This window comes from Callospermophilus lateralis, chromosome 10 (genome assembly GCF_048772815.1).
Source record: "Callospermophilus lateralis isolate mCalLat2 chromosome 10, mCalLat2.hap1, whole genome shotgun sequence".
NCBI classification, from domain to species: Eukaryota; Metazoa; Chordata; class Mammalia; order Rodentia; family Sciuridae; genus Callospermophilus; species Callospermophilus lateralis.
Genome location: NC_135314.1, coordinates 117,398,217 through 117,412,119, shown reverse-complemented (window position 1 = coordinate 117,412,119; position 13,903 = coordinate 117,398,217). Strand labels below are relative to the sequence as shown.

The following is a 13,903-nucleotide window of genomic DNA, read 5'->3' as shown; positions in this document are numbered from 1 at the left end:
TTTTAAATGATATTTTATTTGAATTTAGGACCTAGACTAGGGCTTATTTCCCCATGATACTTTGAACATATTATTTCTTTGTCTTCTTATGCTCTTTCTGTCAATGAAAAAAACTGTTGCCATCTAAACTATGTGTAAATAATCTTCATTGTAAGTAATCTGTCTCATCTCTCTGAATGCTTTTAAGATTCCCACATTTGCCTTTGATTATCTCACATCTCATTTCACTTTAATAACTTCATTGTTTTCATTTTCCTCTTATGCCCCATTGGCGAAGCCCCAGTCACTTGCAGCCTGGTTGGTGCTACCCAATTCATGAATCTCTGTCTAGTCAAATAAACTTTTTAAAATTAAAAACACACATACACACACAAACCCTAAAAACTACAATGTGTTTCAATGTGGATTTGTTCAGATTTATCCAGCTCTGGACATAATGGGATATGTCAATTTGTCTCTTTAATTTTGTAAAATGATTATCCATTCTCTTTTCAAATATTGCTGCAAATCAATTCTCCTCACTTCTGCTTAGTTCCTTCTCTTGAAGATTTTATTGTTTTGTTCTGGATTTCCTCATGCTCTCTGTCTCTTAACCAGCCTCTGATAGCTTTTGTCTGTGTGCATTCTGGGTTAGTTGCCAACTTCATCTTCTGTTTTGCCAGTTGATTTGATATGACATTCATGCCATCCATTTAGTTTCTAATGTGAATATTTGCATTTTCTAATTTTGAAAAGTTCTCTTTTTCTCTTATGTCATGATCTCCTAAATTTTTCTGCTTCTCCATCAACCTTTTTAACATGCCCATTTTATGATCTTTTTGTAGTGTTCGGTTAGTTCCTTAGGACACTTGTTCTTTTGACTGACTTTTGTTTTCTTATCTCCTGGTTTTCCGTCTTGCTGAAGTTATTTCCTTTGGTGGCCTTTTCCTTGTAAGCTCATTTTCAGGAAGGATTGGCTTTTTTTTTTCTGTGGGATTTCCGTGTGCCTGGGTGTGAAAGTGTCACTTTATATCAGTTTTGGTATAATCTGAATTGCAGGGGATGGGATGTTGCTGGCACATTCGTTTCAAAAGTCCTGAAAACTTCTTATGTGAATTGATTGGCTTGCGTTTCCTATATCACAACTGCCGGGCCAGGGATTTTGATTTCTCAAATTACAGGCAGATAGAAAGTTCCCTTACTGTTTCCTAAGGCGGATGGAAAAGTGGAACCGAAGCCCTTATTGAAAGAACTTTGCTTAAGTTGCATCGCGTGACTAAAAGATGGGGCTCTGATTTCCACATGGAAATGGGATTCCAGCACCAAAACCTCTGAACCTATACAAAATCCTTAGAATGGTGGCCTCCTACTTGGGCTTTGATTTCTCCCTTGTTTTTCACATGTAAGGAATGTTTTTTTCTCTCTTTCAAAATCAACTCTGCGTTTAGAAAAGAACACTTGCCTTTTTAAATAAAGAACTTCTAACTGGCCTAAGGATTATGTGTTTGATTTCAAACCACCACGTTCTAAACATTCTATTATGGAATAGGATAGTTATTGTTTGGGGATGCCCATCTAGCTTATACTCCAACCACTATCTTCTAATAGTGGATTCCATGCCATTGGCTATAGGGATACAATTCAGATCTAACCGATCACCATGTTTAATTCCCTCAGATGACTATGTCATGGGGCTAGTGGTGACTTTCTGATACAGCTGAGCCAGTGTTGTGACTAATATGCAAATATTGGAAGAAGGAAGTTTTAATTTGAGCTAAAAAACATAGAAGCCTGGAGATGCCGTCAGTCACCATCTTCTGCATCACAGAGCAAACCATCTCTCTGTACTAGGAAAGGATGAAGCTAGCACTCAGAGAGAAATCTGGGCCAAGAGAGAAAAAGAAAGAATAGTCAGCCACATTACAATCCCTGAGCCTCACCTGCCCAGAGTCAGCTCGACCCCTGCTACACAGGCCAGTGAATTCCTTTGCTTAAACTAATTTGAATTGGGCTCCTGTCAGTTACATCTGACTTATGCACCAATAAATTAAAGCACAATGGAATGGAGATGAGAAATCATCAATAGGGATTTCTTTTATTTATTTATTTTTTGGTAGGCCAATTTGTCACGCATGGCTTGACATGAGTAAACCAAGCTCTCTGTCACAGGGGGGCTGACATCCAGGGAATCAGGGAGTAAACATCAGATCTAATCCCAGGGACAAGGGATGGAGTCAGAGAATAAAACCAAGGTCAAGTCCTAGTCATCTGAACAGGGACATTAAGAGAGAGCGGGGATGAAGAAGACTGCAGAGTCATAGGAAATGGGAACCCAGGATAAGGAACAAGTAAAAAGCAAACAAGACAGCCACAGCAAGAGGACCATGGACAGCCAACACCTGTACCCCACAGCCCCGTGTCGGTGTCAGCTGGGCAGTGCTGCCCAGCTTCTTTCTAAAGATCCTAGGGTGTCCTTCCCATTCCTGCCATGTGACGCCACCTGGTGTCCAAGAAATGAAGTCAGCATGGGACTGACTGCCTGCACAGGGAGTCCTTAAGCAAAAAGGGCCATAACTTATTTTTCATTTAATTATGTATCACACCAGTATCTAGACAGGCATCAAAACAAATGAGTTTCATGCTGATTATTGGTTTCCAAGGCAAATATCAAAGTGAATTACCTTCAGAAAGATGCATCGAGATACAGGAAACTTGTTTTTAAGTTAAGCAGATTCATGAGAAATATTATACTTTCTGGTTCTGATAGCAGTTTCAGCTTATTCTCATCAAAAAGGAGCACCTTCTTATCACCTCTGTGTAGAGCCAGGGGTCAAATGGGAGAAGATTAGAGCTAATGAGGGTAACGAATAAAGCTTTTCAAATAGTTGGAAGGAGCAGAATAAAGAATATTAAACATCCATCCTCTGGAATAGATTTTAATGAGGGAATTAGTAAAATGTCCCCATCTGCATCTGAAGAGATATTAATTCCCTCCTTCAAGAATCTCTGAAGAACCTACCAAATAATTAGCTGTGTGTTGTGGGGATGGAGAAAATGTAACATGCCTTCAATGAGCTTGCAGTCTTTTTAGAGGTGATGCTACTTGACAAAGATGATGGTTTCCTTGGGACATATTTTTATGACCAATCCCTACCCAGCCATTTTCTGAGATGATTTTTTAGAGCAAAGGTTTGTTGCATATAACAAATCCCGTTATAGCTATTGTTTGCCTATTTCAGTGAGGAGGTTATTGAGGGCAGGATGGGTGACTGTGCCCATCCAGTCTGTATCCCCAACACGCAGCATAATGTCCAGCATGTGTAGGTGCTCAGTAATTTTTGTTGAGTGGCTGGATAATATCTCAAAGCTCTTTTGAGTTCCATGGTTGTTTGAACCTCACAGTCATCCCATTAACTTTCATGTTAAATTTCCCTTAAGATGCATGGGCTATAAGAAATGTGGTCTTTCAAAATATCACTCATTCTAAGTGCCAAGCGTTCACTGGCATCACACTTTAAATGACATTTCCTAGTAAGAACTTCCAAGCAGCATAACACTCTCATTTAAAATGAGAAAATGGATGCTCCATTTCTCCCTCTCTTTTAATGAACTGCATTGAATTTCTTTATAAGCATCTGCTTTACAGGGAATAAAGGTACCAAGTATGTATTTATTGTCATCTAAGAGCCAGCTGTTTAATGAGGTTCTTATTTTATCTCTAAGAAAATCTGGAGGCATTCGCACACTGTGGAATTATTTTACAAGTGGAGTTTTCAGTACAATGCCAGCAATAGTTCTGTGTTGCAGATAAACGGCCAAAACCACCCAAAATCTTCTCTCTGATCTTTCATGGGTAGAAAAAAAAAGTTGGATATCTATCTCTGTGGAATCTGCATTAAAATGAAGATTGCCAATTATCAACTATGTTAATGGGGATTCTTTCTTTGGAATATGGTTGATTGTGAATATTTTACTCTATTTCCAATAAAAATAGACAAGCCAAAAGAAGAAAATAAAGATTGCCTGTGATTCCACATAACCCTTTGAATCTATATAAATTATACTTAGGGGGCTGGGGTTGTGGTTCTGCAGTAGAGCGCTGGTCTAGCACGCATGGGACCCTGGGTTCCATCCTCAGCACCACGTAAAAAATAAATAAGTGAAATAAAGGTATTGTGTCCAACTATAAAATAAATATTTAAAAAATTATACTTATATGCAAATGGTGCATATTTTATGTTATATCATTGATATAGCTAACATAAACATACAAAATTTACATATAACAAATATATAATTATACATAACTTCATGTATTTATATATTAGTAGATAATTTGGCATATTCTAATAATATATAAACTCCCACATATATTTGATTGTGATTTTTTTAATCAAACTGGATCTTATTATATATTAAAATTTCCTAGCAATATTTATTAAATATAAATGTTACTTTTGTTAAATATATATGTATGTATTAAATTTTTTCTTATTTGCTTTAAGATATATTGTGAATGTCTTTTTGCATCCACACATTTTGTTATATATCATTTTTAAATGACTGCATAGGGTCCCATGACATCAATGCATCACAATTTGCTCCACAAGCTAGTACAACTTCTGACCCTAATCAGTGCATTCATTTTCATGGAGAAATTAATTATGTGTTAGGATAACTTTCTGGAAATGAAATTTCTGGATCAAATGATTCGCAAAGCCTAATGACTCAGTAAATATTGCTAAATTTCCTTTGTAAAATCTTTGTCACTTTTCACCAGTGATATAGACAGGTTCCCATTTCTCAAACTTTCATTTACGCCAAGTCTGACTTTCTCTTTTTGTTTGTTGCCTACTTATATCCTTTGCCATTTTTATATCATGCTGACTTTTATTATCAGTCTTTAATGATGAGAGTAACAGCAGGATTTAACAACCAACAGTGTACCAAGTTCCCAGAGCCAGTCCTCAGTCTAGGTGTTCCATGTTTCACTCTGTCCAATGAGGTAAGGACAAATGAATGTCATTTTACAAATAAGGCAGCTGAGGCCCAGAGAGATTAAGTAACTCACCCAAGGTAACATAACGAGTGAGTGTGGTATATTGAAGAAATTAACAATTCATTGTGTGTATTACACATGCATTTTATTTCTTCCCTTGGTTTATTACTTGCCGTTTATTTTTCTGGCATGGTTTTTGCCTAGGACAGAATGACTTGACTCAATTGTTATCAAGTAAATAGGCTTTTTCTTTATAGTTTCTGCTTTTGATATCTTGTTTGAGTGAAAAATATTTAAATCTATATAATTCAAACACATTAAAAACATTCAGACAACACAGATGAATATAAAATAAAGAGTAAAATTATCTTTATCCCCTTGGCCTAAATCATGATCCTACACATCCAGGCACCTGATGTTAACCATTTATGTTTTTATTTCTTCTGATGGTTGCCCTATGTCTTAGTAATATGCGTACAGCTCCATTCCTGATTTATCAGCTCTGTGCGGCATCTCTGGATCTCCTACTCTGAGAGGTGTGGAAGTTACCCTCCTGGAATTGACTGGAGCAGCATCAATTTTGGTTGTAAGTACTTTGTAACTTTAAGTCATATACTTCAACCTCTATTTCTTGATTTATCAACTTTAGACAATGTCCTAACTGTCTCATTCCTAATGGGGGAAAATCACATGTAAAAATGGTTACTCTCTATATTCTTTGGATCATAAAACGCCATATTTATGAAGAAATGCTTCACTGGAAGCAGATCTATCAATAGTCGTTTTAATGAAAACAGAGAGATCTGTGTAAGTACAGTGAAAGACGCTGATACAAATGATGATGGAAATTATATGAGTATATTCAGTTTGTGTAGCCCAGACTACATAGATGATAAATATATAGAACCTTTCCAACTGTATTGCTTTCTATGTTGCTTAGGATAATTTTGTTATAAATCTTGTAATAAGACAACTATTCTTACATTTCCAGATGAGGAAATAAGTCCAGACAGTTTATGGCCACACAGAATCACCGTATGGTCCTGTAGGTTTTATTATTATGTTTCTATCTAGCATCGACTTTTCCTCTATGATGGCAACATTACCTGAACAATAATACCACATTCCTGGTCTCAGCTCCAAATCAAGCCAATTACACCCTGGAACTCATGGACATGTAACTTAGGCCTGAGCCAGTGAATACAGTACATTCCTTTAGCAAAAGTGATTAATTCCAAGGTGGTCTGGAATTGCGTCAGAATCTACCAGGTACCAAGATTTAGGATGGGAATGGTGGGACAGAGATTCTCTCTCCAGCTCTTCAAGAGAGAGACAGCATTGCCAAATGCCGGCGGCCATCTTGTGACCAGAGAAATTGAATGAGGAAGGAGGGTCCAGCTTATTTCTCTGGGTCCTTTCCTCAGCCATTTCTATTTCTGCTGCTTATTTAAATCAGCCAACATGGACTCCCTTTTTCTTCACCCCAGTTTAGGATGATTTCTGGTCAACTGTAAGAACTGCACAGTTCATCAGTGGTAAACCTGACACTAGATCTTGTGGCTTCTTATTCAGGCTTCTTTCTACTGTGCCACGTGCACCTGAAATCAATGTCTTTGTTTGGGTTTCACAAATATACACCCCTCCATATCTCTTCACTACATCTTCTGCCTACCTTCACGGTCTATGAAACAACTTTGGAAATGCAAATCCATCATGTGGGGCTCATTCCTGAGCCAGTGTGGATCAGGTTTAAGCATGATGTTCCTGTATTCTTGAAATAACAGTATAGTTCAGGGGCAAACTAATTTCAGAACTCTTGTGTTAAATAAAGTTACTTCTATTTGGGGACAAGTAATTCTGGATCATTTTCAACTATGGACACATGGTATAAAGGCTGGAGATAAAGTTCAGTGGCAGAGAGTTCACCTAGCAGGTGTGAGCCCTGGGTCTAATCTCCAGTACTGAACAAAAAAAAAAAAAAAAGAAAGAAAGAAAAGTAGCATCTATCACCTGGTGCTATGTATAAGAGTTGTAGTCATGAAATTCAATTATAAGTTAGTTGTCTGAAGTTTGGAGGGCATTTAACCTAAGAAACAGTATTATGATTAGTTGCTTCTTGGACAAGCACAGTCTAAGGCCGGCATAGTCTGTGGCTAAATGCTGTAGCACACTATTGTCACAACACTGACAATTAAAAATATAAAAACATTATAACCAAAGAGGATGGTTCTTAAGCAATATTATCTGGAAGAAGATGGGAAGGTAAATGAAAGTGCATGGCTATTACAAAGGGGTTCTATAGACACTGCCAAGGGCATAGTTGTCAATAAATTGGGTTCTTTATTACAGTAGTCTTTATTACACATCCACAATTTTGATTTCTGTAGCTTCATTAAATCATGGTCAACTGAAGTCTGAAATATAAGTGGGAAATTACAAAATAAAGGATTCAAAAGCTTTAAATAACTTTTATTATAGTATATTGTTATAATTATTCTCTTACTAGTTATTGTTGTTAAATTTCTCACTGTGCCTGATTTATAAACTTTAACACAAGTATGGATGTATATATAGGGAAGGAAACAATAAAAATCCAAGGTTTCAGCCTTCTTATCAAGGTCTTGGAATATCTCTCTCATGGTTAAAATGTATGGGGGATAATGTATTCCTAATTACACATCAAAATGTATAACTTGTTTTCTATGATACAAGAATAGCTGTCACTATTCTGTGTGTGTGTGTGTGTGTGTGTGTGTGTGTGTGTGTTGCTATGGATCAAATCTGGGCCTTATGCATTGTAGGCAAGCACTTGACCACTGAGCCATATTCCCAGCCCCATCACTATTCTTAAGCTTCAAAATCTCACAAAAGTAGAACTAAGAAAGGGAAGACACATATACAAGTTTTAGTTTGTTCTTTCAACACACACTTCAAGTTCATATGCTTTGCTTTCAAAAGGTTACAATTTAGAAAGGCAAATATACATGTAGTCCAATGCTGGCTAGAAGGGGATTGACAGAGGTAGGCACAGGAATGAGGTTGGGCCTCAGCCTGGGGGCTGCTGGTTCCTAAAGGAGCAGACGGTGGGTGAGAGTTGAGAGACCACTGGGTAGAGACAGGAACTGGGACGGCAATGCTGGGTGAGGGGACAGTAAGGTAAGGCATGGCACTGTCTCCCAGAGGGCTGTGTTGGTGTGCTGCGCTTGGATCAGTGTGAAAGACAAGAAAAGTGGGGAGATAAATGTTTGAACTTGTGGTCTGAAAGTCATGGAAACTCTTTAAATGATATCAGCATAGGACTTCCTAAGGGAGCTAGAAAATGGTTGGAAGAGAGAAGGTGGGGATGGGGCATTCCAAGAAGGAATTGTGTAGGAGTAGATTTTAAAGAAATCATCATGCATGCTATAAAGCACATTTAAGGAGCAAGAGAGAGTGAAGAGAACGACCCAGGGAAGGTTGTACAGGGAAGGAAGTGGTTAGCCCCAGGCAGCACTGGAGGAAAAGAGTGCAGACCCAGGAAGGCCATCGTGGGTGCATGGGGGGTATGCAGCACAGCTCAAGAAGGGGATAGTGAGGTCAAATGCACCAGGTGAAAGGAGAGCTGGTAGATCTGAACTGGAGACTTAGGGCAGCCAAATGTTTTTAAATACGATGACCTTTATTTTAATCAGAACCCAGTGGGTCACTGTGCATGGTATCAGTATCACCAAAACTAGGAAGCTGGGGGTTGGCCAATGTCTCCTGATCAGAAAAGAACCTTGCTACCATGCCAACCACATTTTATGGTGAAGATGTTATTAAGACATGGGTAGAGGGGAAGGAGAGGCATTTCCAGTAATAACCAGGTACTGGCTTGAGGAGACAGGAAGTGCTTGGTTTCAGGTGCCCCCAGGCCTGTGCACCATGGAATCAACCTTCGTCCTTGGTGTCTGCGTTTTTAATGGGAAACCACTGTGGATAGCAGTGTCCATCACGCAAAGGCTGGACAGTTGTAGCTGTGTGGTTCTCTCCTGAGCTCATTTACGCTTTAGTGGCTTTGCTTCGTTTGGCCTTTTACAACTTAGCAGCTCAGGAAGTAAAACTGAGGGCTCAGCAGATTTTTAAAAATTTTTACTCCAAATGTTGCTTTAATGTTAGTATTTCTTGGACAGGGATTCCTGATGTCCTAATTAATTGCTCTTGGTGTCTCCTTAAAAGCATCATTTTAACATTTGTGAATCTGCCCGTGACTTTTGCTTTTAATTTGTACTCGCTGATATTTTCCTTTGAGGCAGGGAGAAAGGCCCCTCCTTCTGTGGCCAGGTAAAAGGTATTTGGAGACTCACTTGAAAGTTGCTGAATTTAGTGGTGACTTTAGGGCAGCAACTTTAAGAAATGTCAACTGGCAGGGGGAAAAAAAAAAGAGTAGTTCTGCTCTTTCTTCCTCCCCTTGTGAGATCTGACTTTTAAAATCCTTTGTTGCTTCACAATACATTTTCAACCGCATTTGAAGTAATTAACGCTCAGAATTGAATCCTGTTGTCACATTTAATTATCAGATAGCTACTTTCCATTGGGATATCTGACAGTTGCCCAAAATGTTGTTCTTAATCTAAAACCAAGAAGAGACCTCTGACATACTGACAGCCACCAAAGTGGCATTTATTAAATATAAATGATAAGTGTCTAAAGAGGAGGTGCATGTGGGAAGAACACTGGTGCTCATCTCAAACAGCGAATCCTCCAGCACAAAGGGGCATCACATTAGGTCTTACTTGAAGCTCCTTCATTTCCATTTGTCCTGGGATGATTCAAAGCCTGCACTTGCCCTGAGAAACCAAAGTGTTCTGAACCCTCAAGTTCTAGCTCCAATCTGTCCACCTCCCCATAAAGACCAAGGCTTCTATTAGTGTATTTTCTGGAAAGTAACTTGTATGAGGAAAAAAAAATGATATTGATTTGAAATGAAGAAAGCTCATTTATGTGCATTTGAGGAACCCTAAGTGGATCAGCTAAAGATATGCAGTGAGGGGAAAAAAAAAATCTGTTACCCTCTGGGTAGTTTCTTGTAATAAGCTGGAAATGCAAAACCCATTAGTAGTATTAGAAATTAGGTGCCTAATGAATTGTGCCTATTATTGGAGATTTTCTGTGATAACAATTCCTTAAAAGCTAGAAATCGCCTGTATCTCTAGGACATACAGAAAAGATAATGTTAAAGGAATGGGGAATGATCTCTAAGAGGACATATTTTACGTGGTTAAAGAAACACAGACCAAGTTCTGGTACTTACTATGTAAGGACTATGGCCACTGCGTCATTCAACACACTCTCTCCAAACAAGAGGGTGTACAGGTCCGGGTCGACATGCAGTTCATGGAAAATGGCCAGCACAGTCACTAGAAGACACACACAAAAAGATGCAGAGTTAGTTGGACAGAGTATGGAACTTTCTAGGTTGTGGTCACTTCTACACAGCAGTCATTAAATACTGGTCTTCTCAAATCACAGGGCACCAGATCTTTATTCCCCAAAAGGCTGATCATCTCATTCCCTTGCATGGAGCTTTCTCTGGGCTCCCCAGTGCTGACAAATTTGAGCTCCTTAGTACAATCTGGGCCTGCTTACTCTCCAGCAATGTCTCTCTCTGCACTCCTTCTCTGCATCCTTGGCTGCTTTCCTCAAGCCATGCTGAACTTCCACAGCTTTCCAAACATACAATATGCTTTCTTAGCTACTTTTGCATTTTGATTTCTTCTAACAGGGCATCAATTTCTTTGTCATCCACCTGCTACCAGTCACCCATTCCTTAAACAAACACACACACACACACACACACACACACACACACACACACACATACACAGACTCTTCTTGATACCAAAGAGCCCTTTATTCATTCTTTAAGAATCTTTCAAGTCACCCTTTCTGAAACCCCTAACTTCTCAGCCACAAAGAGGTCCATTCCTTTTAGATTCTAGCATTTGCAGGGAGAACACGGGTGGACAGTAACAGGTCCTCCAGGATTTGCAAGAATAAGAACACACTCATCCTGTAGATGGGAACTGAGAAGCAGTATTAATAGCCTCAAGACAAGTTGCCTCAAAACTTGTCATGTTGGCACACTGAATAGTTCAAACTGAAGGAATTTGAGAAAGCTGCAGAAACAGGACTTCCCTATTTTCATCTCCCCAAAGCAAGTCATAAGATGCTCAGGTGAGAGGTTTTCTCCTATACCGGAGAAAAGGAGCATCCTTATCTCTGAGACAAAAGGTCACCGAGAAGAACCTGAGCAAACAGGCCTTCCTAAATCCCCCTCAGCTTATTACTATTAGATCACACTTTTGCTCTGTCACTGTTCTCTATGACCATTGGATTCTCATCAAACTTATTAAAACATTTTAACTGTTTCTTCAGGTCTTTATTTCCTTATAAAGGTTCTCATGTCCCATGACTCTTATATTAAATAAATTTGTGTGGTTTTCAAAAAAAAAAAAAAAAAAGATCCTAGCATTTGGATCAAATGACAAACTTAACATAGAAGGGACTAGAAGATCCCTGGGGATGGGACCCACCTTTTCAACATAGTATTTAACTAACTTGCAACTGTTTAATGCACAAATCGCAAAATAGATGAATGAATAAATACTGTTGCAGTGGTCCACTCCTCTGAAGGAGAGGGTGTCAGCCCCCAGCTCTTACACTCTCCTGAGATGGCATCATCTAGAAGCACAAACTCAAGATTCCTAAGAGCGTAACTTGTTTCAGGTGGCCTGCAGCACTGTACTATAAGCCTTGCACTTGCCTCGAGCCTTTGCGAATACTTCAGGACAGTAAATAATCACACGCTGATTATCTGTGTTCATCAAAGCTATTCAGTGCCTTGATATTTGAAAGAGTTATGCAAAGTGTGAACAGCAATCATTAGGAAAATGATCCATTGGATTGATTGCCACGGGTGAAAGAGGGTGGTTGAAAACGAGACTGATGGTAACATTTTAAGGCAGAGTGGGGATTTTCATTTCCATTCTCTCCTATTTCCTGGACTGGGAGGATAGTAAGTAGGTGATGTAAGAGAGTGCTACTTGGGCGGGGGGATAAAAGAAAGGCAAGTTGAGTTTGCAGGTTTTACAAGTAGGATCAAGTTTGGAGCTCCCCCGGCCTGCCACAAGAGGGGATCACAGAAGGGTTTTAATAAGACAGATGACACAGTCTGATTCAGAAATAAAGCTCAGGCAGCAGGGCCGGGGAAAGGGCATGTGGCTGGAGGCTTTCCCAATGGTTCCATTAATAGAGGCGCTGCCCCAGGACAGGAGGAGGCCTGTATTCAGGCCCCCAAACTCCTGCATAGAATGCTCTGCCTGTGCATTTTATGCATCTGGCTCCTTGGTGCTGATAGACCAGTGGCCACAGTGCTTGGCACTTTACTTAGTCCTTGGTTCGCATCTCCCTGTGTATCACTACCACAGCCTAGCACGGCTTACACAGAAAACCCTTCATGAGTGGATGAACAGGAGGTAATATCAGTGAGGACACGATGGGAGAGGCACTCCCAAGGTATTTGGGATGGAGAATCAGTGGTCTTGAGAGACAGGAAGGAATGACTCTGGATTTCAATCTACTGTAAAATATGGTATCTGTGTTTAAAAACAATGTAATATGCACTTGAAAATTGCTAAGAGAGTGTCATTTAAGTGTTCTTACTACAAAAAGAATGGTGAGCATGTGCGATAATGCACATGTTAATTAGCTTCATTTAGCTACTCCACAATCCATATTTCAAAGCATCATGTTGCATATCATAAGTATATGTCACTTTTATTTGTCAATTAAAAATAAATATTTTATTCATTTATTTTTAAAATATCTAGTTTTAGAGCAGATACAACTGCAAGAATCAAAAGGAAAAGAAAGAAAAAGAAGAAAGAAATCAGGAATTGGCATGGAGTTTGGCTAGACCTCATCTTTTTTAACTGGGCATAGAATCAATTTCATTACTCAAATGAAATAGTCTTATTAATCATGCCAGGTAAAATGGCAAAGACCTACTCTGCCAGTGTGTAGCTCTTGACATTTGTCACAACCCTCAGCCTCTGCAGTGGTAGTGGTGGCTGGTAGCAATACTTCTGCAGAATAATCTCTTTCTCCTTCTAGGTTAGAGTCAAGGCCCTGCTTCTAACCAAAACAAAGAGATTTCAATTGGGGGTGTAGTTAATAGCTTTTTCCTTTTGCTAGAATCTTGTGAAATAATAGTCAAGTTCTTCTTTAATAGAAAATTCTATCACAGCAGATCTGTGGTTGACTTAGTCTCTATAGCTGTTCATTTGTATTTTTGAGATCTGAAAATGACTTGCTGTTCATCTCCACTTCTGGGGAGGTCTCTTAGGCTCATGAGCAGAGATGTAAGACCCTGGGTTCCTTCCCCCACGCCCTCAGTTATGAAGTCCACTCTGGCCTATGGGGATGAGCTCTGGCATTTTTTTCCAAAGAGAGCTGTAAGCCTTTCTGGGGAAAAGCCTTTTAATTAAACATTCAGTTTAGTTCAAAACTTCTCTGACATTCCCACAATTCCTTTTGAAGAAAGAACTGAGCTCCACTTCAGAAACGATATCCCACACAAAAGGAAAGGCTCTGACTTCGCAAATTCCTATCTACCCTGTGAAGAAATGGAACCGCTTGGAAATAAAGCCAGGCAGTGTGTCCTGCAAGGAGGAGCATTTTGTCAGGACCACAAATGAGTTGAATAGGTGAGTCAGGAAATTAGCCACCCACTCTGCTGCCAAGCTTGGAACTTATAAAACAAATCTCATTCCATGAGCCCACTGGCAGGGCTCACTCTCACACACAGCGTCCAATACTCCCTCCATGGCACCTTCTAGGAGAGGATGTCTTGGAAGAGCTGTGGACATGCTCAGAGCAGCTCTGTGCACATCTTGCTAGGCTTGG

The 13,903-nt window shown here is 39.4% G+C and overlaps 1 protein-coding gene across 1 annotated transcript in view; it reads right to left on the bottom strand.

Annotated features, from left to right (window-relative positions):
• Positions 1 to 13,903, bottom strand: part of Slc9a9 (solute carrier family 9 member A9) — a 537,107-nt gene that overhangs the window by 353,443 nt on the left and 169,761 nt on the right. The window contains exon 6 of the mRNA XM_076867799.2: positions 10,251 to 10,356. Within this exon, the coding sequence (XP_076723914.1) occupies positions 10,251 to 10,356 (106 nt within the window). The remainder of the gene's footprint in view (positions 1 to 10,250; positions 10,357 to 13,903) is intronic.